Source organism: Temnothorax longispinosus, chromosome 8, assembly GCF_030848805.1.
Source record: "Temnothorax longispinosus isolate EJ_2023e chromosome 8, Tlon_JGU_v1, whole genome shotgun sequence".
NCBI lineage: Eukaryota > Metazoa > Arthropoda > Insecta > Hymenoptera > Formicidae > Temnothorax > Temnothorax longispinosus.
In genome coordinates this window covers 18,423,617-18,446,328 of record NC_092365.1, presented here as the reverse complement: position 1 = coordinate 18,446,328, position 22,712 = coordinate 18,423,617, and the positions used below count along the sequence as shown (strand labels likewise).

The 22,712-nt window shown below is 38.6% G+C and overlaps 5 protein-coding genes across 6 annotated transcripts; 1 reads left to right on the top strand and 4 right to left on the bottom strand.

The window, feature by feature from the left end:
* Nucleotides 1-83: 83 nt before the first annotated feature.
* U3-55k (U3 small nuclear riboprotein factor 55K) lies at nt 84-2,429 on the bottom strand. Its single transcript, XM_071786991.1, has 8 exons — nt 2,264-2,429; nt 1,849-1,982; nt 1,691-1,788; nt 1,365-1,592; nt 1,124-1,236; nt 853-1,049; nt 417-760; nt 84-334 (listed from the first exon to the last, which is right to left on the bottom strand). Exons 1-8 carry the CDS (start codon nt 2,315-2,317, stop codon nt 96-98), a joined length of 1,407 nt encoding a protein of 468 aa, XP_071643092.1. The 5' UTR covers nt 2,318-2,429; the 3' UTR covers nt 84-95.
* A 945-nt stretch (nt 2,430-3,374) lies between these two features.
* Nucleotides 3,375-5,631, bottom strand: Gstcd (glutathione S-transferase, C-terminal domain containing). Its single transcript, XM_071786990.1, has one exon. It carries the CDS (start codon nt 5,629-5,631, stop codon nt 3,901-3,903), a length of 1,731 nt encoding a protein of 576 aa, XP_071643091.1. The 3' UTR covers nt 3,375-3,900.
* A 76-nt stretch (nt 5,632-5,707) lies between these two features.
* On the bottom strand, nt 5,708-6,515 carry Jtbr (jumping translocation breakpoint protein JTBR). The gene is made up of 3 exons (XM_071786994.1): nt 6,304-6,515; nt 5,954-6,187; nt 5,708-5,870 (listed from the first exon to the last, which is right to left on the bottom strand). Exons 1-3 carry the CDS (start codon nt 6,357-6,359, stop codon nt 5,708-5,710), a joined length of 453 nt encoding a protein of 150 aa, XP_071643095.1. The 5' UTR covers nt 6,360-6,515.
* A 66-nt stretch (nt 6,516-6,581) lies between these two features.
* On the top strand, nt 6,582-9,008 carry Poc1 (Proteome of centrioles 1). The gene is made up of 6 exons (XM_071786992.1): nt 6,582-6,737; nt 7,015-7,370; nt 7,455-7,665; nt 7,728-7,927; nt 8,009-8,284; nt 8,401-9,008. Exons 1-6 carry the CDS (start codon nt 6,731-6,733, stop codon nt 8,704-8,706), a joined length of 1,356 nt encoding a protein of 451 aa, XP_071643093.1. The 5' UTR covers nt 6,582-6,730; the 3' UTR covers nt 8,707-9,008.
* A 1,650-nt stretch (nt 9,009-10,658) lies between these two features.
* Nucleotides 10,659-16,908, bottom strand: Lnk (SH2B adapter-like protein Lnk). Of its 2 annotated transcripts, none has more exons than XM_071786987.1 (5): nt 15,843-16,908; nt 14,304-15,187; nt 14,008-14,207; nt 13,661-13,918; nt 10,659-12,525 (listed from the first exon to the last, which is right to left on the bottom strand). In XM_071786987.1, the coding sequence occupies exons 1-5, from the start codon at nt 16,361-16,363 to the stop codon at nt 12,388-12,390; spliced, it is 2,001 nt and encodes a 666-aa protein (XP_071643088.1). In that variant the 5' UTR covers nt 16,364-16,908; the 3' UTR covers nt 10,659-12,387. The 2 variants fall into 2 exon arrangements, with proteins under 2 accessions (XP_071643088.1, XP_071643089.1); XM_071786988.1 differs by having other exon boundaries at nt 12,384-12,525; nt 13,577-13,918; nt 15,843-16,907.
* Between the last annotated feature and the right edge of the window lie 5,804 nt (nt 16,909-22,712).

Here is a 22,712-nt window from a genome sequence, read left to right as displayed (position 1 = left end):
TAAAGTGTTCAATAATTTATAAAAAAAAAAAAAAAAAAAAAACAACATAAAACTAGTCTATACAGGTAGAAATCTACATAAAATTGATATAAAATTTATTTATTTGTCTTTTGCTTATGCACTAGTGGTATAATAACAATAGCATTCCTCGCTTCAGGTATTCGCCACCAACCTCCATTTCTATGTTCTTTGCCTACACCAGCAATAAGATGATTCCCGTCGGGAGTGAATGCAAGCGCGTTTATGAAACCCGCCAATTTCACTTCAAACAATGGATTTAACGATCTAAAGTTCTCACCGCATTGCCACAACTTGACCGTACCGTCCCGCGATCCTAGAAATCGTAATTGATTAATTAGTACCAAAAAAAGGAACAAATATAGATGCAAATACAAAGATAGAACATGATAATGCACCTGATGCTACTAAATCTGTATTCAATAGTGTGGCGATACTTGAAATCCACATCGGTTGACCATTGGTTTCGTCCTTTCCGTGCGCCTCCGGTACCGAGCACAACGGCTTCTTCTTCATACACCCCCAAACGCAAAGTTGTCCGTCGTCACCGCCGCTGAAAAAATTCTCCTCGTTGATGAGCTTAACCGCGTCAATACTGCTGCCGCCGTTGTGCGCGTTAAATATTAACTGCGACTCTTCGACTATTTTCCATATCCTAATAGATCCGTCGAAACCACCGCTCGTGATGGCGCGCTCTCGTGAAAGTGCGTCGATAGATGTGATAGCGCTCTGGTGCCCGAATCTGTAAGAGAAACGGCAGTCAGAAACAAATTAAAACTAAGTAAATTCAGTATATATAAAATAAAAAGCTATTTAACTTGCAAAGTTACTTACAAGGATTCAACATAAGCCATATCGTCTAGATTCCAAACTTTCACGCTCTTGTCTTCAGATGCGGAGTATAACGTGTGAGTATCTTTACGGAATATCAATCCGGATACGGGACCCCTGTGACCTTGTAGATTCTTTATATGATTAAGGGTATCGCCACAGAGCACTTTTATATCTTTACATCCACTATCTCCCACCACCTATAATAAAAAAGAGACTCGTCTTTATGCGCAATTTTTTTACAAACTAAAAAAAAGAATTTATTTAAACTTACGAAAAACTTTCCATCTGTGCTAATTGCCAAACATCGTACAGATTTCATTCCAGGCTTCGTCTTTCCTCTGTTTCCTCTAATAGCTTTTAATTTGACCTTTTCCTTTATTGACCCTACAAATAATTATCAATTTAGTTCACAAAAAATAAATATACAACAGATAAGAGTAAACAATAAATATCATCGATTATTTTTAGAACTTTATCTATTATATATCTAAAGTTAAAATTTGTGAACTTACATTTAGCTAAACTGCCATCCTTAGATCCCGAATATAATATATTGCCATCGCTAGAAAGGCAAATACAAGTAATGGACAATTTATGTTCTTTACATCTCAATGTTGTAAGCTCACTGTGGCCAACATAATTTATCGCTATAGTTTTCCTTAATCGGCCCTTCTCCTCCAGATATTCCTCGCGCAATCTCCGTGCGACTGCACCCTCTTCAAATTCTGCTCTGTCTTTTTCTATAATGTTGAAAATAAATTTATTATATAAAGCTATTTCTTTCTCTTTTCAAAATAGCACAGATCAAACATAAAACATTTCGTTAAATTATATGTACCTTCTTCTTCAATTTCTTGAAGACGTTTCTTTACAAGTCTCACACGTTTTTCTTGCGCAGTTTCTTCCTCTTCCTCGGTTTCACTTTGTGCTTCATTTCTGTAAAAAAAAATCTTATAATGCTCATTGAATCCTTTCAATGTATTTGATTATCGTTACCTTAAATTTTCTTCTGCGAGTTCTTCATCTGTGCTTGCGATACTCTCGTTGTCGTCAAATTTAGGCTTCTTTGATTTCCTCAATTGTTTTGAAGTCGACTGAGCTTTGGATGTCTTACTAAAGTGGCCATTGAGCTAACATAATAAAATTATAAATTACAAATGCTATTGATATATTCTACACAAGAACAAAATTATGAACATGAATTGAATTATAGATGTCAAGATTATTTAATATTTTGCTATTTTATAATAATTTTTTTTAAACAAATAATCGATACAATGTGCAAACAATTAATAAGAATCAGGAGAAATACGAAATAATTGTGTTATCTCGAGCGAACTTAATTCTAACCTCCAAGCAAGAGAAAACGTAACACTTTCGAAAAGGAAATAAGATAAATCGGAAAGCTTACTTTACGCTTCTGTGGGCCACCTCCTCGAGCACTACTTCTTATAAAAAACGACATCGCAGTAGCGAAAAATAATTGTCGTAAATTAATAGCTTCTTCAAACCACGTGCGTCACGAACAGTTGTTTTGAGCTCCGCATAGCCATCGCCATTTTGCAGGTTACATTTAAGCCCGTATCACATAGCGGGTTGAGATTGGATTAAAATTTAATCAATGGCCGTGTTCAGCAGACACAACTGTTGAGTTCGTCTTATCAACACTCTGCGTTGATTGGTTGGTTCTAAAAGTAAGAGCCAATCACGTTCGACTGCTACTGAGCGGCTTGGTCTGCTGAACGCGCCTAATCAGAATAAAGAAAACTAATCTCAAATTTAATGAAATTTGTTCTGATTGATCAAATTTCAATTCAATCTCAATTTTAATCTGCAGTCGCTGATACGAGCTTTATTATGTAGGTATACTTGCGGACAAAAAAACTTTTAGCATTCGATATTTTATTGGAAACTTTTCTATTGAAGAGACATAATTAGAAAGAAGATAGCACAAATTCTAAACTTTACAATTTCAAAAATTTTATTTATTATTGTTCTTTCCTTATCTACATTTAGCAATAAGATTAAAAAATCTACGACCATTATGCTAACACAATTATACATGTAAAATAAAGAATGAATAATATTAGAGTGCGTTCAGGGAACTTGTAATCACGCATCACGCTGTAGACGCTAGTTTGGGCAAGGCGTTGGCGATTGTGAGCTACTATGAAGGGCATTAACGCAACGTTATGGTGTCTCCTAACAACTGATTTTAAATATGTTTATTGAATAAAGTCGAAGAAATTTATTAACAGCAGTAGCACTTATGGGATGCGAGAGCTAATAGATTCATCATCATTTGAAAGCAATAATAAAGAACTTGAAATTTTTTGAATAAATATTTATTTTAAAAAATGTATCTAGGTTGCAAAAAGTTATGTAGAAACAATAGTGCGTTAACTGATCAAGAGTTCAAGGCTCCTCTTAGATATTAGTTAATAATGTAAATAATTTCTTTTTTTTATAAGATGAATTTCTTATTGGATGTGCTAAAATAAAAATGCTTATTACATTCAAAATATTTTGAAAAAAGAAAATAATATATATTTAAAAATAATAAATATAAGTAATTAACCAACAATGGAACAAATAATAATAACAATAATTTTATTTAATTAGTCTGAGAAAGTTTAATTTTAAACTGCTTTTGAGATCCGGCGTCCTGAAGATATATATCAACACAGTCCATAATGTCTATATAAGTTAATGATAAATCACGTATAATAAAAACATATACAATGTTTATAAATCGAGACAACGCTCACCAGCGTTTACAGAGCTTAGAAACGATAACATTGTTTAGCATTACACCACTTCGGGTAAAATAGCGTTTGTAGTATGAAATTTATGTAAAATGAAGTAAATAGCGCTAATAGCACTCACCCAACGCACCCTTTTAAAGATACAATACATAAAATAAATACGTTTTATACATAATAGTCTTCCTATTATAATAAAAAATGTTTTGCATGCTGCTATCTATATAATTACTGACATAATTAATTCATGTTCTCAATATAAATGCCATTTATTTACAAAAGTCATTCAGCGGACACAATTATCACACGAATTGCCATATGTTAGCTTACCTTTTGGTATGCCAACCAACAAGTGATTCTTAAGTGTACACGTTTCTGGAATTAATTTACCGAGATGAACTTTGTACCCAAATTGTTCGGCGAACAGTTTTCTGTCCGTGTCTATAACTGTCATACATCTATAGCCTTGCTTAGTCTTAACATTCAGTTCGTCATGCGTTTGATCCGCTGCATGACTCAAGTATGAGTATTCTTTATTGTTAACGCACTCCTTGAAAACTTCGCTTCGCGGATACGTTAGCTGATGGCAGTCCTGCAACGAGCCGTAACAGCAAGGGCAACACACAAAAATCGCGTTCTTCCGTATGCAACATTGAATAACCAGGTCCGTCGCCAAACCGCAAGCGTGTAACGACGTGCCGATGTCGAAATCTCCCTTGAAATAATCCAAGTTACACTGGCAAAACTTTACGTTCGTCAAGCTCAGCCTTTGCACCCTCTTCTTGGCTCTGTTCAAAGACTCCTCTTTGTTTTCCAGTAGAATAACCGTGCAACGTGGCAGCAAGTATGCTATCAATATTCCCAAATGGCCGCTACCCGAACAGAAATCTACAATAGTATCTCCCGCCTTCGCCAATTTCAGGACGGGTTTACACAAATTCTGCAGTTGCTCCTGCTTCCGCCGCAGCCTCGAAAGTGGCAACGAACCGCCTTCTGGGGTGGCATCAAAAGGAACGTCGGACCAGTCGAGGTTTACTTCCACGCCAAATGGCTTAACGTCAAGCTGCATTGAAATCTTCATGCCTTCGACCAACTGCAACGAATGTTCTATATCATCTTGTCTCGTGTAGATGCGGTTTTTTGGTTTGTAGCGTTTAGGATCGCTCTTGTACAAGCTTTCGTTTACTACAACTGGAAGTGTATAATGGAGTGCATCTGAATTATGGCTCTTTGATAGAGGTAGACAACTTAGGCATTTTATTATGAAGTGATCTTCTAACATTCTGTCGTACCATTTGGCTGTTAAGGGTACCAGTTTCGATATCATCTGGCTCGAAAATGTATTCAGTAGAATGTGCATGCATACAAATATAATTATGTCGGATAAGGTAATACACGCACCTTCCGCATACGTGTGTTCCGGCAGACCGGTCTTATCCTGCCTAGTTATATCGAGCGCAGCAAACTTTTTGCACATTTTATACTTATACAAATTGTGCAATCTAACCGGCTGAGACATGTGGCATTCGAATCTGGCTAAGCTAACGGGCAGTTCGGATTTTTCTAAATCCTTCGTATCTAAAGACTTAAGCGTTAAAATTAAATCGATCTCGCAGAATTTAGTCCACACGCTTGCCTCGGAGCAAGCCATCAAGCAGGAGCCCTTGAAGCCTAACAACTTATTACAGTCATGCGTTGAATACTCCGGACTTGCGCTTTTCACAATCTGTCGTAATACCGTACACAAACCAGCCATGCAGCTATCTTCATTTACAGCGACATTCGGTAATTCGCACGAGCTCGCGTAACAAGGTACCTCGCTTACATTGACAATTTCGTAGACAAAATTCGTGAGATCTATCGTGTACGCTTGTTCGGTTAAATCCTGCTTACTCGGTATTAGCTTGATGCTAATTGAAGACTCGCAATACTTTATAGTAAAAAGAGTTACCACCGTTTCTATCGGAGCGAGGCACAAGTCCGCCGTAGAATATATCGCTAAATACACTTCATTCATTTCTCTGCCTCTCTGTGCCTTTTTTAAACGAGCGGTAGAAGTGTACTCTTCTACGTCGACTCTGGACTCCCAGCATTCACACACTAATTCGCAATTGTTTAGCTACTTTCCTGATTATTCTCTGTCTCAATATGATCTCTCTCCAATATACGGTGAAGCAAGAGACGATCGCCGCAGCAAGCATGAAACCCTCGAACTTCCAGAATGCCCTTTCCTCCAGCCAAGCCACTTTGTCGCAACTGCAATACAAATATGTGGAAATGCAGCATATAGAGCTAAGTAGATATAGCAAATCCTGGTAGTAGTTAAAGCGTAGTCCTACCTTCTCGTTATTGTTTCACCGCTCTTGCATTTCAGCACTTCCTTATATCTTGCGTGAACACAAACGCCGATGCTCTCACTGGCAATCTCGAAGGCCGTGCATGGATGGCACTCGGATATCACCTCGTACTCCTCGCCAGAGATGCAGGAGGAATTGTTCTCGTAGTTGTCAACGTAAAGCTTGCTCGAGCTGCTCGTCCAATGGCTCTCGATAATTAGCGCTAAAACCGTTAATCTGTGGGGAATGCAAAGTTACACAAAAAATTAAGTCGGTCCGTAACGTTTTGCTCGATGCAGTTACGAGCCTGTGCCAATCTGTTATTTAGCACGGAAAATATATGAGATACTAACCCTCCTAAGAATGTAATACCTAATAACATTCGCCTCTTCGTGCAAGATTCGATCATCTCGGATTTCTGCTTTCGATTATCACGCTCTTTTTTTTGGAGTTTGTTCTCTCGGCTGAGAGAAACTTAGTGCCTTCGGCCCCACCCTGGAACCATACGACACAACGATTGACAACGATGCTTGATCCGGATGATTGTCACGCTCTACTCTAATTGAGGTTAAGGGTCCACTGCACAGATGATATACTCTTGCTTGAGAAAGCGTAGTACTGTGGCTCCCTCGCAGCCTGAAATCCATTCGGGGTTTCAAAAAGAAGAAGAAGAAGAAACAACAAACAAACACTCCACAGACTCCACTGAGCATCGTTCTTGCATGGGAAGTGAAACCAAGTCAAAGTTGATAATATTCGGACACGAATCTTTTCGATAAGATGCTCCGTAAGTAAAATAATATCGTTATGAAAAATATGCCCTCGCTTATAATGAAAAGATGTGAGCAGGGATATTAGTTATTATATATTAGTTATTATATGCTGTACTAACTCCTAACATTTATTTTTGTAATATGATTCGACTTATGACAAAAAACTAGTATATCAACTTAAATCAGAACTCTATCTTTTGCTATTTATTATCGCGTGTGATCTCACTGCATATTTTTATTTACTTTGTTTTATTTCTTCTAATATTATGGATTACTTTATTGCACTGCCAGAAGAAATCTCGGAAGAGACCACCTGCGAGCCTGCGTACCAAGGATACTTCGAAGGTCATCACAATGCAATTACAGCTTTAAGCTTTCATCCGAATGCTGATCGACTCATATCGAGTAGCCTGGACAAAACAGTAATGATGTGGCAATTGAGACATTCGTTGCCGGCTTACAAGTTCAAAGCCCACGCAGAAAGTGTCTTGGACGTGTGCTATTCGCCAAACGGAGACCTTATGGCCAGTGCTTCAAAAGATACATCTGTGAGAATTTGGGTTCCTAAAATTAAAGGATATTCATTGGACTTTAAAGCTCACAGCTCTGCCGTGAAATCAGTACAGTTCAGTCCAACTGGAGAAGAGGTATAATTCTCGCATTTAATTAATTACAATTTATCACTGATCTTGCTGTAAGTGACTTACATAATTATTTATCGGTATGTTTAGCTGGTCACCGCATCGAACGACAAAAGTGTCAAGTTATGGTTAGCACGTCACAGAAGATTTCTCATGTCGTTTATAGGACATACGTATTGGGTCAATTGCGCTAGGTTTTCTCCCGATGGTAAACTTTTGGTATCGTGCAGCGATGACAAAACGATAAAAGTATGGGACATTATCAGTGCGCGATGTATTAAAACTTTTAACGAGATAAAAGGTTTGTTGAGCACATCGTAATTTCGTAGTTCAGAAATATAGAGAAAATTTTTGCTATGTTAGCCCCCGCTACATACGTGGAATTTCATCCAAACGGCACAACTATCGGATCGGCAAACGAGGACGCGTGTATTAAACTGTACGATCTGAGAACAAATTCTTTATGTCAGCATTATGCCGCTCATAAAGGACCTGTGAATATGATCAAATTCCATCCAACGGGTAATTTCATGTTAACAGCTTCGGATGACTCGACAATGAAGGTAGGTTTAAGACTTTAATTTTATATAGCGATTTCAATAAATTATATTATTACCACATTTACTGATAGCAATGTCGGCTAGATTTTAGATGTCCTAGAAGGCCGTCCAATTTATACTCTCAAGGGACATCATGTTGGCGTAACATCCGTAGCATTTTCAAAAGACGGTAAGCTTTTTGCTTCTGGTGGCACGGACCGACGAATTCTAATATGGAAGTCTAATTTGTGTATGGATGGCCAAATCGGAAAGATTCCTACACAGTTAATGCCTTCTACCATCAAATTGGATGATATGAGTGAAAAATCGAACAGCGACGAACGTAAAGAAATTGTACACAAGAAGCGGAGCCAAGAAAAAGTAATTATTTAATGTGCAAATATAATCTATTAAACTATACAAAGAGACGATTGCATTTTATTAAAAAAAAAGCTTTATATTAGACACCGTTAATTTTATACGATATTTTATTTCAGTATTTATCAGACACGGTTAAAAAATTGCATCTGAGATCAGACGACAGATTTTGTGAAGGATCATCAACAAGAAAGACTAAACCTGAAATAGTCAACGTGAGGAATATTGAATCTTCTGAAAGAGATTGTGTAGCAAATGTGCTAATCCCACAAGATCAGTCATCGCCTGATGCACCTTTGTCTAATCAATCCATTAAAACAGTAGAAGCACTCTGTGATCAAGTACAATCATTACATGATACTGTTAATGTACTAGAACGACGAATGACAACATTAGAAGAGACGCTTAACTACAAGCTTCCTTAGCTGTTAGCTTAGCATTCCAATCACTTGGAATAACGTGTGTCTGATGTGTATGTATGTGTGCAATGTTGACTTAATATGGAAAACGGGGTTATAATTGATAAGTTTTATCAATCGTGCATATTACAAAGATCATGAAAATTTACTGATAACTAGTATTCCAATGCCTTATTTTATAGATACTCAGTTTTTGTACTTTTGTATATATACGAATAAGTAATTAAAGTGTGACTTTTTTTCTTTTTATAGGAAAGATACAATGTAAAAAATATCTTTGTTATAATATATGCCTGACATATTTAGCAGCACCTGTTACAATCACATCACTCTTCAAATTACTCCTTTTCCTCAATGGGTCTCTAAAAATTGGCATGTTTTTCCCGTTTTCTTGATTATTTCCAAAATCTCATCCGAACCAAGCGCAGTGGTCACGAGCACCTTCTTCCCTGGTAGATCTATCTTGATGTCGTCGACACCTAGGTATCATACAATATATTTTTACTAAAATTATAATTGCATAATTTCTATGTTTGACACTTCCACCTCCTTACACAATGTGTAAAGAGGTAGAAGTGTCAAACATAGAAAGAGGTGTTTAACCTCATCTCATACGTTACGTTAATTTTTGCAGAATTAACGTTTTCAAAGGTCGATAAGATATTTGTGGAACCCAAGCGTGCATGCACACACGGAAACACTTTCGATCGCAAATATTCTCAAGTACCTACCTGCTTTTTTCCTGAGCACGTTTTGCACAGCAGTCGAGCATCCCTCGCACGTCATTTCAACACTGAATTCGTGCACCTTGTAAAAAGATCGCTCGTCAAACGTCGTCTACATTGTTTTAATTTCATTTGAGACTATAGAATATCGTTTTGTTGTTACCTGAGCTGCCATAATAACGAGATACCTCTCCGGGAATCGACGTGTCAAACGAGTTATTTCCAAATCGGGTGGACGAAGTGGGATGTGGGTTCGCTGTTAAAAATGTCCATGCAACACTAGCAACAGAATCTTATCTGCAGCTGTACCGTAAACGATAACGTATGTATGTACATACATATATCGTGCGCTGACCGTTTCTAATTGCAAAGTAACTGTATTTTACTATTTATACCGAAACGACTGGTAACCATGCTCGATAAAAACAATCCCGAAAAAATCTGCGAGAGAATATCCGGTTTACAAGTCGATGTCACAGCACAAAGATATTTCATATTGGGCGCGTTCAGCAGACCAAGCCGTTGAGTAGCAGTCGAACGTGATTAGCTCTTATGGCTCCTGCACACAGGACGCGGCAGCGCGGCAATGCGGCAACGCGGCACCGCGGTAACCAATTACCGTCTTGCCTTTCCGTTCTACTTCTGAAAGTAGCACGGAAAGGCAGATGGTGATTGGTCACCGCGTTGCCGCATTGTCGCGCTGCCGCTTCCTGTGTGCAGGAGCCATTACTTTTAGAACCAACGAATCAACGCAGAGCTAGCAGACACAACTGTTGAGTTCGTCTTATCAACGCTCTGCGTTGATTCGTTGGTTCTAAAAGTAAGAGCCAATCACGTTCGACTGCTACTGAGCGGCTTGGTCTGCTGAACGCGCCCATTAATTTTGCGTAGGACCGCCGCTTTTTTTAAAAAAAGCACAAATATTTGTCTCAAAACATTAAACGCGTTGTCGTTATTAAAAATCATATTCTAGGGTTATATTTACTAGAAAAGTTGCTTTACACATGTACTTGGTTCTTTATTATAGACAAGAATAGCTTAGAAGTTAAATTCTTTCAATTTTAAATAAAAAATTCGTGAAAATATTCCTGTGAACTAATTTTGATCACGTAAATACACCCTTTTAAAAGTTAAATAACTAATGATTGTATGTAATTACTAGGAAAATGATAAAATATTATCATCTTCCTATGTAGTTCTTCAATCTAATAAGTACTATATATAAATAAACACTCTCAGGGGATTCAGTTTTTATTTTCATCCTTGCATCTTGACATAAGGTAGAAAAGTATTACGGTTGAATGCCTAGTAGTTGTCAAACTCTCTGTATACCTCAGAACTGTCCTTTCAGGCTGCGGCTACGCGAGGAACGAGCTTACATCCTACTTACAGCATGGATTTTGCGAGCATTTCGGCTAAAGGATGAACTTGTGATACAGATTTTTTTCCAGATCGACTATAATTTTCCCTACGTGTTTTCTTCTCTTCCTGTTTTGGGACCGCGACGGAAGTTTTCTATTCCTACAACTTTTCGATGGCGAGTAGCGAGTGAAATGTACAAATGTGTGGTAAAATTTGTCCCTGTTGTATCTATACGATTGTTCTCACGAATGAGAACATATAGACTTGCACGGACGGCGACGGGATTATTGGATGCCTTGTGCGAATGAGAGATCTTATCACAGTAATCAGTTCGGCTCGTACTGAGAGAATACCTGCTTTGCTCGTTTTCATCTAATCGGATACTCTGTCGATCATCGCTCTCTATCATGCGTGTACCACTCATCCATACATTTGTCTATAGTCTAATTTTGCACACTCAGTCATATTGCTCTATGATGTTAGTGATAATCCTTAGTCGTTACACAATTTGTTAATACACTTTTCGATACGCCTATCGAATATGGTTTTTGCTATTTTTCCGCAGGGATACACGATGGGATCATACTTACTGTAGCTCGAAAAGCTTTGTCCTTTCCGTTCATCCCGAATGATAGCATAGTTGTACCCTTTTTTCTCTCCCTTCTTGTTATTCGCCTGACACATGGAAAGGGGGGGGGGGGGAATTCATACAATGAATTTTACACCGACGAGGACCGGGGTAATTTATAAATATCGCAGCTTGTTTTACGCTTATCGATGGTTATAGGGCCATGTCTCTTACATTTATTCGCCCAAACGAAGCATTGGGATTAGTGACAACAATGCGGCTGAAATGCAATTTTGTATAACAAATTGTACTCGTGACGAAGCGGGGTTTAATAGTATTTTAGCTTTAGCTTTGGCGCATTTGTCAATCGGATCGGGGACGATCCGAAAGACACATATGGGGATTGCAATATACTGGCAGTCCGTAATTCGCAATTTCGGAGACTATCATTCCCCAATTACATATACATATGTTTTTACAATGTTATGTGTATTAATTAAGCGGTGTAACGAGACTCGAGATCTTTCATTAAAATATATATCCGTTCTCTCAGTAAAAATATATGAGGAGGCTATTAGTTCGGTCTTGATGAAAAGACGAGTCACAGATACATGCAAACCTGCGCGAGAGAGCTCCGTGGAATGCTACGGCATCAACGGGTGTGGGAATAATTTGAGCACGACGTTATGCGAAATGATCATCGATAACTGAGACTCGTTTTGATGGTAATCTATTCTATTTCTTAGTATTCGATGTAAATGCGATGCAAACACGTTGCGATGTAAATCATAAAAGTATAATCTCGAATGCTGAACGCAAGAGTCTCAATGGATTGGAAGATGGTAATATTCCAAAAAGAAAAATGCAATTTTTTTTTGTACTAGTAAAGAGATGCGCTTTGTCGCAAACGGTGGTATATGGCGTGACGCAATTCTGGAGATAAAAACTGCGATTACTTCGTCATATTGTTCACACTCAGTCCGTCGGACTGACCGGATTATAGCCTGATGGCGGGTTAGCGTGAATCCAGCGTCAGAGAAAGCTGTAAGTGTTCTGAACCGCTCTGCCAGTGGACGAAGCCGAGCCTTGTTGTTCCGCAATGGTACTCTGTTGCTCTAGTCTCTCCAACGATTCCACACGCGTTCTTATAGAACCACCATAAGTGCGTACCTATTTTATTAACATCTCGTTAAGTATCGATAAATATTCTTAATCTTGCTATCTTATCAGAAGTTTCTCTTAAAGTTTCTGGATGTTAGAACTAATATAAAATATACACATATCTCAATGTCAGAAAAAGGCTTGTCAATATTTCAGGAAATAAAACTAATTGTTAGTTACGGTATAAAAGAAATTTAATTTTGTGATAATTAAAAAAATTACATGATCTAGATTCACCATAAGAAATATTGACGAAAATTTTTCTAACATTTTTGCAGAAATACATATAAGCAAATAGGATATTTCACGTCCAGAATATTAATATTATTCTATTCACTTAATATAGTGGTGCTTTTATATAACTTCCTAATATTAATGTTGCCAGTGATTTAATTTTAAAAGTATAAAATTTAAAATTATATAGGGTGCTAATTGGATATAATGATTTCTGGACGCTCCTTTATTGCTTAAAGCAAGGTTGAAACATAAATCTCTTATAACATAATGAAGCACACCAGAAATTTCAAGAAAAAGCTTTTACTAAAAGCGAGCTCCTTGTCCCACGGTCATGTTTTTCTGAATACTATATAATTCTCACACATTTATATCATTCAAAACTTTTCACAAAAATTTCATCACATGGCGATAATTTTGCATATTTAGGCGAATGATATACAAATTTAATCAAATCATTATTTAAAAAATAATAAATAAGTAAAAGATATAAAAGTGTATTGTAACATAACATACCTTGGATAAGAAAATTAGAAAAAGTATACATATGAAAGTAAGGAATTTTTAATAACACATTATTTGCCCTTTTTTGGAGTATATATTTTTTGAACATACTATATTAAATAAATTATAACAAATATCAGATTTTGTGGAAAAAAGAATACATAAATAGGGGTTGCGTTGCATTTAACTTTGTATATCAATCTACACAAATTTCCATCAAGTTTCCAGCGAGTTTACACAAATGCAGACACCGATTAAATCTGTCCTGTCATCATCGACCATACGATAAATATGGGCGCTCTTTAGCTGGTTATCTACTCACTGTCTGTAGATTAGACTTCAGACTGTGGGTGTTGGCCACTCGCGCTCACACAAGAGGAGTTAGACTTCCACTGCAGACTCTTACTTCTCTGGGCTCCAGAGCTGCCGGAGGTCTCCTCTCTTGCGACTGTTGCACATTCGAGCCACTCGCCACGTTATGGTGTCCCGATCGCGATGCGTGGTTCGTCGCCACTACATACTCTGTTAAAGTAACATCCGCAGTCCCGCCAGATTCGAGTGGTATCGCATTCTGGCGAAAGTGTTCGAGCATATCGTATATCGCAGGAAAGCATAGATGTTGGACTCGGCAATGACCTTGATCATTTAACGTCATCCGTAAATGCTGTAATGAAAATAATACGTGTTTAATGATGAAACATTGTTTAATTATTCATCGTGTTATTAAGCGTTGAAGATGATCTCTGTAGTTACTTTTGCTCTTCCTTGGAAATTAAAAGTTAACACAAATTCGCCTTTTCTAGTCTCGCTCTGCCGAACCAGGAACACCCCGTGACCGTTAGCTGCACTATGTAACACAAGCTGCGCGGCGTCCGAGCGAGGAAGGGTGCCATGAAACCACGGGTATTCTCGTAAGCTACTCGATAAATCCAGCTCGCCTTCATTAGCAGGCACTGCGGGCAAACAAATGTATGAATTTTTTTATTTATTCCGAATTATACTTGCCTGACGACGTTCATTCTTGTAATTCGCACAAATTTATTCCTTACTTTGCTCGATTTCTTGCTGAGAGGAACATAATTCTAGATTACTACTGCTGCGCATATGGAGTCTCGGTGGTAATTCCGGCGGATTGCCCTGCGAGTCGTCGCCGTGTTCATGACCAGCGGATCGGAAGCTCTTACTCGCCGAGTTGGCTCGTAATCGATCACTGTCGGATCCGATAGCCAGCGAACCGTGGCCCAGGGAATCGCCTAAAGAATCACCCGGTCCGGAGCCAGGAACGCTGGAGCTTTGCTGCACCGTTCGCATGCAATACCTAATCGTCGCCAACCACGATTTCATGTCGTTCGAGTCGTGCGCCTCGATGACAAATTCCATATTTTGGGTCTTCAGGACGAACGTGTTCTCGTGATCCGGCATTTCCAGCGCCGTGGTCTCCCTCGCTTCCGTTATCGCCGAGCAAAAGACGCCGCTCCGCGGTTTCACTGCCTTCGGCGGGGAATAGAACTCCAACATGTAGCCACCGATGGCCTTTATCAAAGCTAGCCGTGACTTTTCCCATTTCTGCGTCCCGTCTATGTTCTCCCCCATCAAGGAATTAACGATTCCCTCCTTACGGCATTCCACCACGATTTTCGACAACTTTGCCTTGGAGTGTTTATCCTTGCGGTGTTCACTGTAGGACAATTCGACCTCGTCGCTCTGTTGCTTGTGGAAGAAACTCTTGCCCTTTTTAAGTCCCTTAAAGGACAATCTGCGGAAGAAAGGTTTGTGGGCGGGCTTCGGCGACACTGCCTCCCCGTCATGCTCAGAATAGTCGCTGAATTCCTCGTGCGAGGACGCACGGACCGGTGCATTAGTATTTTGGCTCGCAAGGTTTACGTCTCTTTCATTGGCTATCACGCTCCTAGTGTCATGCAACGATAGCGATCTAAAAAAAAAGATACAAGAACAACGTTACTATTATACGAATAATATAAAAGCTTTCAAAAAAGAATAATTATTCAATAAAATGTATACGTTCTTATAACATATAAGTAATAAAACTGAAATTATAAACAATTCCTTGTTTAAAATAAAAAGCTAAATTATAGGTTTTTCTATCCTCTCCTTATACGCCATTTAAAGCCATTAAAATATCTTTGTATTTTCTACATTTTTGTGAAATTCATAACAAACACAAGCACCTAATTTGCAAACTCTAACTTATTTCTCATTTTCCTTCACAAATTATTATTTAACCGAAAGCTGCGCACGAAACTCAAGCCTTTCCTCCGATCGTTCGCCATTCAGGCGATTACTCCAATGTTTACTTCCTGACGTGCGAGACTAGTACTTACTACGTTTACGCGAGCGTTTACTTCTGTAGTAACTTACGACGTAATTCCTTCGCGTAAACGGGATTTTGTAGTAATTTACGATAATTTACTCCACGTAAACGAGTGATATATCGTAAGTTACTACAGAATAAGTAACGCTCGCGTAAATGTAGTATAGGTTAATGATCTCTCCACTACCGCTCTATACTCTACGTGACAGCCGTGCGAGACGGCCGTGCGTAAAAAAAAAAGGCCGCGCGTTCGCACCTCACGCTCTGCCGCAGGTACTCGCTCTCGAAGTGCTCGCAGAAGCTCTCGACGAACTTGCGGAGGAAGTCGCGATGCGAGAGATTGGCACGGGTGCTCTCGGGCAGGTTCAGGCTAACGTAGGCGCAGAAAGCCTTGGCGAAGTCGGAGGCTGAGGCGCGGGCGTGTCTCTCGCAGAACTCGATCCAGCCGGTCGCTGCTTCCGGCGACGCGGCGGTCGCCGTGGACGACGTGGCCGTCGTCGTAACCGGTGCCGTCGCCGCTGTCGTCGCCGTCACCGTCACCGTCGCCGCCGCCGCCGCCGTCGTCGCCGTCACCGTCGTCGTCGTCGTCGTCGTCGTCGTCGTTGTCGTCGTTGACGTTGACGCGATCTCCGTAGCTATCGTCGTCGTTGCCGACGGCGTCGTCGTCGTCGTCGACGTCGACGTCGTTGTTATCGGCGACGTCGTCGTTACCGTCGCGCTAATCGCCGGCGGTATCGCGGTGCTCGCTGTCGGCGTGCTCGCGGCGTAAACACTCATTACCGGCGTCTGGCTCGCGTAGGGGGCGGAAGATCTCCCCCCCCTTGTGCCGCCACGGCTGTCCCGCTGATGCTCCGAGGGTCCCTTCACGATCGCGAACGTCGTCGCCGCCGTTGTTGAGGGTGACCGTGACCGAAGGACATAGCACACCCCGCGAGAGAGTCTTTCGCTCCTCGTCTCCTCGTTAAACTTCACTCGCGTCTACCGTCTACCTGCGACGGCCGCGACAGTCTCTCCTGACTCCTCTCCCTCCCCGTCTGCCCTATCTGTCTCTTTCGTCTGTACCTCCCGCCACCGCCGCCGCCGCCGCCGCCGCCGCCGCCGGGTAAACGATAGGGATCATCGGCGACTTTTGTCCGAGATTTCACGCCGGCGACCGCGCGTCGATCTTATCGCGCGCGTGCCACAGTCAAGGACTCGCACGCGTGATACTCGCGCGTTCGTAACCGTCGTACAGGCATTACGAAGCACACGACCACACACACGCGCGAAATGCGTGATATATAAGTACGCGCGACTCGCGAATACCACTGCAGCGGCGCAGCGCACTCTGCTCTCTCTCTTTCTTTCTTTCTCTTTTTTTTTGTCTTCTGTCTTTCTCCGTTAAGGCGGTCGCGTGGTCCGTGGTCCCCGCTCTTCCGCACATGGAAATCCACATTTACATCTTCCCCGTCACCCTATCAGAATTGGGCGTGCTCGTATTTGTGCACCTGCAATCTTGATGTTAATTATTCGACCTTATGTAGCGTGGAAAGATTTCTTATATTTTCTCAGAAGTTTTCTAAGAATTTGTCATATTTTAGATATTTAGATTTAGGAAAAAATATGTAAAATTTCTTTAGATTACTGTCAGAAATAATTGGATGAAGATTTTTAGAATTAATTAATATTTTCAGCATTTGTATGAAAAAGCTTAAATTCTAATAAATTGTGCGGATTTTCTCATATTTATTCAAATTTCTATGAAGATGTGTGTTGATGTGAATTTAATTAAGATCTAAAAAATTTCATTATTTCTATGAAAATTTTAATTAATATAATACGAAAAGTTTTGATTTTTTTACCAGAGATAAATATATGTCATCTATTTAAACTTAAAATGCTCTTTTTTCATTGAAATGCGAGTATTTCTCAAAAATTTGATTTTGCAGGGGTATGATTTACTTATTATAACAACAGAATTCTCTCATGAATGCGAATATGAAAATTTATGAATTCGTATAATTAGTTTTGCGAGGGAAGCCTCCGTAATGTCTGTTCTTTGTAGCTGCACTATATTGTACTTTCTCCACTTTAAATGAAATTAGATACGTATGGTGTGTAATTAAACATTAAAGAGAGGAAGAGATGAAAGATGTTAGTCGTTGAAGAGAGGAGAAAAAAATATTTAAATAAGTGCAAAATATATCAACTACAAAGAACAAATCTACGAACTCACTGACTCACTCGGTAAAACCTAAGTAGACCACTTGAGGGACTCTCCGGGAAAAGAGTCGCCCTCTTGCGCTATCACCAAGCATCTCATTCTTCTCGTATGGTAAAGGAGAGGAGTGTTAACCCAGTCAATATAGCCCGAAAAAGCCGCTGAAATGGAATTAATTCCGGGAAGCGATTTTTTTTTTTTGATTGTTTCGGAGATTGCTCCAGGGTTAGGATCCTGAAAATCCGGTTTTAGACTACCCATGACCCTCCGAAACAGTAAAAAAAAAAAAATCGCTTCCCGGAATTAATTCCATTTAAAAGTCTATATTGACTGGGCTATGTTTGTTTCAAACTAGAGTCGCTACCATCAGGCACAGTGGCTCCTCTGTGCGAAGGCAAAAGGCAGCGAAAATCAATAAAAAAGCGCCTGTGCACACTGCGCACGATAATTGGAACAGAAAATACTTTAGAAAAGTAACAACAAATTTGTTTAATAAATGTTAGATATCATCAAATTTACTAAATTGAATAAAAAACTGAATTTTTACTGAAATTTTAATGGAATAATAAATTAGGGGTCAACTGAGAGAGAATTTCAAATACGTTTCCAGTAACATTTTATTATATTTTCACTTTTCAGTAAAATAAAAATATTTCCAGGTATGGATTAGGGTATAGATTATCTATACAATATAGATTAATAAAAAAGTGATTAAATTTAAGAATTACTACTTTGACGAAAAATCTTTTTTACGACCCAAAATACACAAAATGTAAAAATTTTAAATATAATTAAATTCGATATATAAGCTTATAAAATTTATAAACGTACTTTTCGGAATGGATTCCGATCGTAATTATTCTGTTTTTTTTTTCCCTAAAAAACAAATAATAGAAATAACTAAACAATTCCGAATGGAATCCATAATTAATATGACCGAATTGTTGCATCAGTAAATAAAATAAAAATGGTAAAATGTTTTCCATCGCAAACGCACGCAATTTTATTAAAAATATTTCAACTACGGAAGCTATTAATTTGTCTCTTTTGAAGGTCTCAGTATATCGACGAGTGCGTACTTCAGTCTGGTATTATTTACAATAAAATAAAATCATAACAGTGCGATCGTTGTAATGGCGATAGATTTAATTAACGGAAAACATACGTGTGGGAATATCAAACTCGAGCAGCACATAAAAATTGATCTGATTTTGGATCTATGTTGATTGCCCAACTTATATTATATGTCTAAAACATGTAACAATGGACCGGATGTTGGCGGCGTCACGTTTGTTCACCGACGGCCATATGATTGGTGAAATATTGAATGTTACATTTAGCCAACATTGTACCAACGATTTAAAAATGATTCAATCGCACAAAAACATCCCTTGTAGACAACTTTTTGGAACATTATTTTACTGCTGAAAATCTTGATTACGTGCAAAAACTTAATTAAATAAATTGATATTATACTTAGAAAATTTGCTTATCACCGCTGAATTTGATTGAACCTGAAACCCCTGATGGCTCTTGAGTCAGTCACCTTCCGCACTGTGCTACAACATTGATTGATGAAGACGTTTCGTATTGTCTACATATATGTTACACTTCTTGTTAGCAGACAGATTTTCTCTCTTGAAGTAACCGCGAACGAAGGCAGCGTCTTCAATAGGTCATCAAATCAATCGCAATTGCGGGATTCAATCGCAAATATTCGATTTTCAGAAATGAGATTTAATTAACATAAATAAGCATAATATATAAATCTTGAAATCATTGAAATCTTGTCCGCTAAAAATAAAATTTAAACTAAATATTTGCTTAATACGGAAACAGTTTTTAGTTTGCTGGAAAACGTGTTCGAATTTTCGAATGCCAAGTCAGAGAGGAAATGATTTCGGGACAAATGAAAGAGCTTGCGCTCATTATTCAAGCAGTCGTGGTATACGATATAAACCGTGAAGTTTCCGTTAGTTCTAATTAGTTATGCTGCTTACATTACTCTCATTGTTGTTAACGAGATTATCTCGTGAGTCGCTTGACTTATTGGAAAGCGGATTAAGCGGCCGATTACACATTACAGAGATATGTATCAAGAAACGCAGTATCCGTGATCAAAGAGCGGAGAAACAGTACCGTTTCCCGAGACGCATATCTCATCGTAGGGACGATAAGTATCGATACATGAACCCCTATATAATCTCTCGCTCTTGATGGAATACATATTATAGAAATCAGGCTATAAATGCCTCACGTAACGTGACAGCATCAATTTGTGAGGGATTTGTGATACAGACATGATCGCATGCATGCATAATATATGAAAACACATGCAATGCATTATTTGGCTCAATATGCTCCATCACGCTTAGCTATCTGGAAATTAGAATTCGCGGCCATTTATTTGTCTATAAGAGAATATATTATAATTATGAACGTATTATAGTAACAGCTGTATAGTAATATGAATAGTTGCTATTTATCGAGTATCGTAAGCATTTATTGATTGCGGCGCGTAGGAGCGGGATTTTAAGAAGAACGACGCACGCACACACATCGCGCGACACACACGCGCTCGAACACCGAGGTGAACGGGCGCGCGCGAGCGTGTTTCATATGAAAAAGTACGGTTTGATTGTATACCGCCCACGCTAAGCAGCCGGGTTTGACGCATGCCATTTAGCCGGCGACGCGTTTAGGCACCCGGGCCGTAAGCGGGTCGCGAGGTTCTAGCCCGGGAAAAAAAGATTATATATCTGATTGTATATAATCTTTTTTTCCCGGGTCATTTCCTATTCTATTCAGAAAACTCACTTTTTTCCCTATTTTCTTTAACATATAATCACAGTGATTCTCTCAACGGAATTTACTATCGATCATTACACCCAGATGTTTCATTATCTCGACACGCTCAATTATAGTTCCATCCAAACTTTTTACTATTATGTCTGCTTTTATTTCTTTCCTTATACTTCTAACTTTCATATATTTGGTCTTATCTGCATTCATTTTTAACATATTCACATTCATCCATTTTTCAAGCCGAGCACCATACTTAGTTTTATTTATTTAGTTAGTTAGAGAGACAGAAAGAGAGAGAGAGAGAGAGAGAGTCTGTGGAATGCAATTTGGTTTAAAATGCACTTATAGAATGTTTTCACTTGGTAACTATTTTATTTTGCTTGACAACGGAGATCGGGACGTTAGTGGCCTTGCATGCACAAGAATTACTGTGAAGAAAATAATTTCAAGGGTCATCGCCATTTGGAACTTGTTGAATGCAGAGAGAGAGAGAGAGAGAGAGAGAGAGAGAGAGAGAGAGAGAGAGAGAGAGAGAGAGAGAGAGAAAGAAACGGACGATTGCAATTTAAAAAATTTCATATCGGAGAATAAAAAGCGATCTACACGAGAACATGACAAATGAATTTGATTACACATTTGTTACGTTTGGCAGTAATAACTTTTTCGGACGGTCAATCGTGTGCCCAAAACTGAAATGTTAAGAATGTATGTGTCGTACAGTCCTTGCTAAAAGTTAAACTTTCAATAAAAGAAGACTTTGCATGTATGTCAAACAACTCAAAATTTTTTATATGTTAGAAGGGATTACCGTTAACAGTTTGAGCAAAACATATATTGTAACACGCGTCTTTATAAATGTAATGTCATTTTGAATGTGCAACACGATATCATTTCATAATTATAGTACTATTGTAAAGCTGTAGAATATCGTGATATTTTAAGATATCCCTTGTTCTCTATTAAGCCTATAACTCGAATTGTTGCATACAGCATTTATATAAAAAAAATGTATATAAACTTTTTTTTAAACATATATAACATAACTTGTAAGAAGAGCTCGATTTTTAAAGATGGAGTTTTTGGTATTTTACAACTCTGTTCTGTCGATTGCAAACACTCTTATTGGAAAAAATTTTCCACATCCCTTGTGTATCACGAAGTCGCGATTGTACCGGCGCCGGCGATCTAGATCAACTTAATTGCAACTGATACTTTGTGCGATATGTGCGGCAAAACTTCGGTATAAAAATTAACTTTGCTCCTACTTTCATTCGGCATGCGTGGAGAATAATTTTCGTAATTTTTGTAACAATTCGTCGCTAAATAACTCGCGCATCGGACGTGCGAACGCGAATGCTATGAGCAGCAGCTACCAATCTGGAAAATAAACCACACTAGTTCCGAAGAATGCGCCACGTCGGTACGAGAGTGCATGCATTCCTGTTTGGTTTAGCAAATTGTGAGGACATGAGATTAATTATAATTTATTATTAATATAACAAGTTATTCTGTCTCCTGAGTACTTCCACTCGCACGACACGGCACATCGGAGATTCTCTAACTGAATATGCATCATTGTGGATTTCGGATATATGAGACACTTGTGCTTTGTGACCATGCTGGAACATTCCCATGAACCACAAGGATGTCTTTGATTAACATATGACGAGTCAAATTGACGATTAGACCGCACTTGAAAAGGGCTCGAACCGAGAGCCGAAACGTAGTGAATACTATTTATATTGTTGCCAGTTAGTCGAGTAATAAAAGAATATTTTTGGTTTTTAATCTCTAGCGGAGGAAGTTATTCTTTATATTATTCTGTTAATTCAATTTTAACATAAATTTTTTTAAATTAAGCGGTCTGATAGATCATGACATACTTTCTTTGTAAACTTTTTGAATTTTTGCAATATCTTCAAAATTGAAGAAAATATGTCATACCCTTTGAAGTTGCCGTCATCAAAGAAACTTTAGCAAGTTATAACTTTCTCAAATTTAGGTTTTTTTAAAAAATTCAAAAAGTACTAAAAATCGGCTTAGATTCTCTACATTAATTATGGATACCGCTTAATAAAAAAAAATGTTAAAACCGAATTTACTATCCTGTGAACATATACC

Excerpts from the sequence above, each read along its gene's own strand:
- U3-55k (XM_071786991.1), bottom strand. The coding sequence starts at position 2,317 with ATGTCGTTTTTTATAAGAAGTAGTGCTCGAGGAGGTGGCCCACAGAAG. Across the intron at positions 1,593-1,690 it reads TCAAGAAATTGAAGAAGAAG|AAAAAGACAGAGCAGAATTT; the intron begins GTACATATAATT and ends TCAACATTATAG. Across the intron at positions 335-416 it reads TACAGATTTAGTAGCATCAG|GATCGCGGGACGGTACGGTC; the intron begins GTGCATTATCAT and ends TACGATTTCTAG.
- Gstcd (XM_071786990.1), bottom strand. The coding sequence starts at position 5,631 with ATGAATGAAGTGTATTTAGCGATATATTCTACGGCGGACTTGTGCCTC.
- Jtbr (XM_071786994.1), bottom strand. The coding sequence starts at position 6,359 with ATGATCGAATCTTGCACGAAGAGGCGAATGTTATTAGGTATTACATTC. Across the intron at positions 6,188-6,303 it reads GGTATTACATTCTTAGGAGG|ATTAACGGTTTTAGCGCTAA; the intron begins GTTAGTATCTCA and ends CATTCCCCACAG. Across the intron at positions 5,871-5,953 it reads GGTGAAACAATAACGAGAAG|TTGCGACAAAGTGGCTTGGC; the intron begins GTAGGACTACGC and ends TTTGTATTGCAG.
- Poc1 (XM_071786992.1), top strand. Across the intron at positions 7,666-7,727 it reads AACTTTTAACGAGATAAAAG|CCCCCGCTACATACGTGGAA; the intron begins GTTTGTTGAGCA and ends TTGCTATGTTAG. Across the intron at positions 7,928-8,008 it reads CGGATGACTCGACAATGAAG|ATTTTAGATGTCCTAGAAGG; the intron begins GTAGGTTTAAGA and ends AATGTCGGCTAG.
- Lnk (XM_071786987.1), bottom strand. The coding sequence starts at position 16,363 with ATGAGTGTTTACGCCGCGAGCACGCCGACAGCGAGCACCGCGATACCG. Across the intron at positions 15,188-15,842 it reads TACCTGCGGCAGAGCGTGAG|ATCGCTATCGTTGCATGACA; the intron begins GTGCGAACGCGC and ends CTTTTTTTTTAG. Across the intron at positions 13,919-14,007 it reads ATTTCCAAGGAAGAGCAAAA|CATTTACGGATGACGTTAAA; the intron begins GTAACTACAGAG and ends TTTTCATTACAG.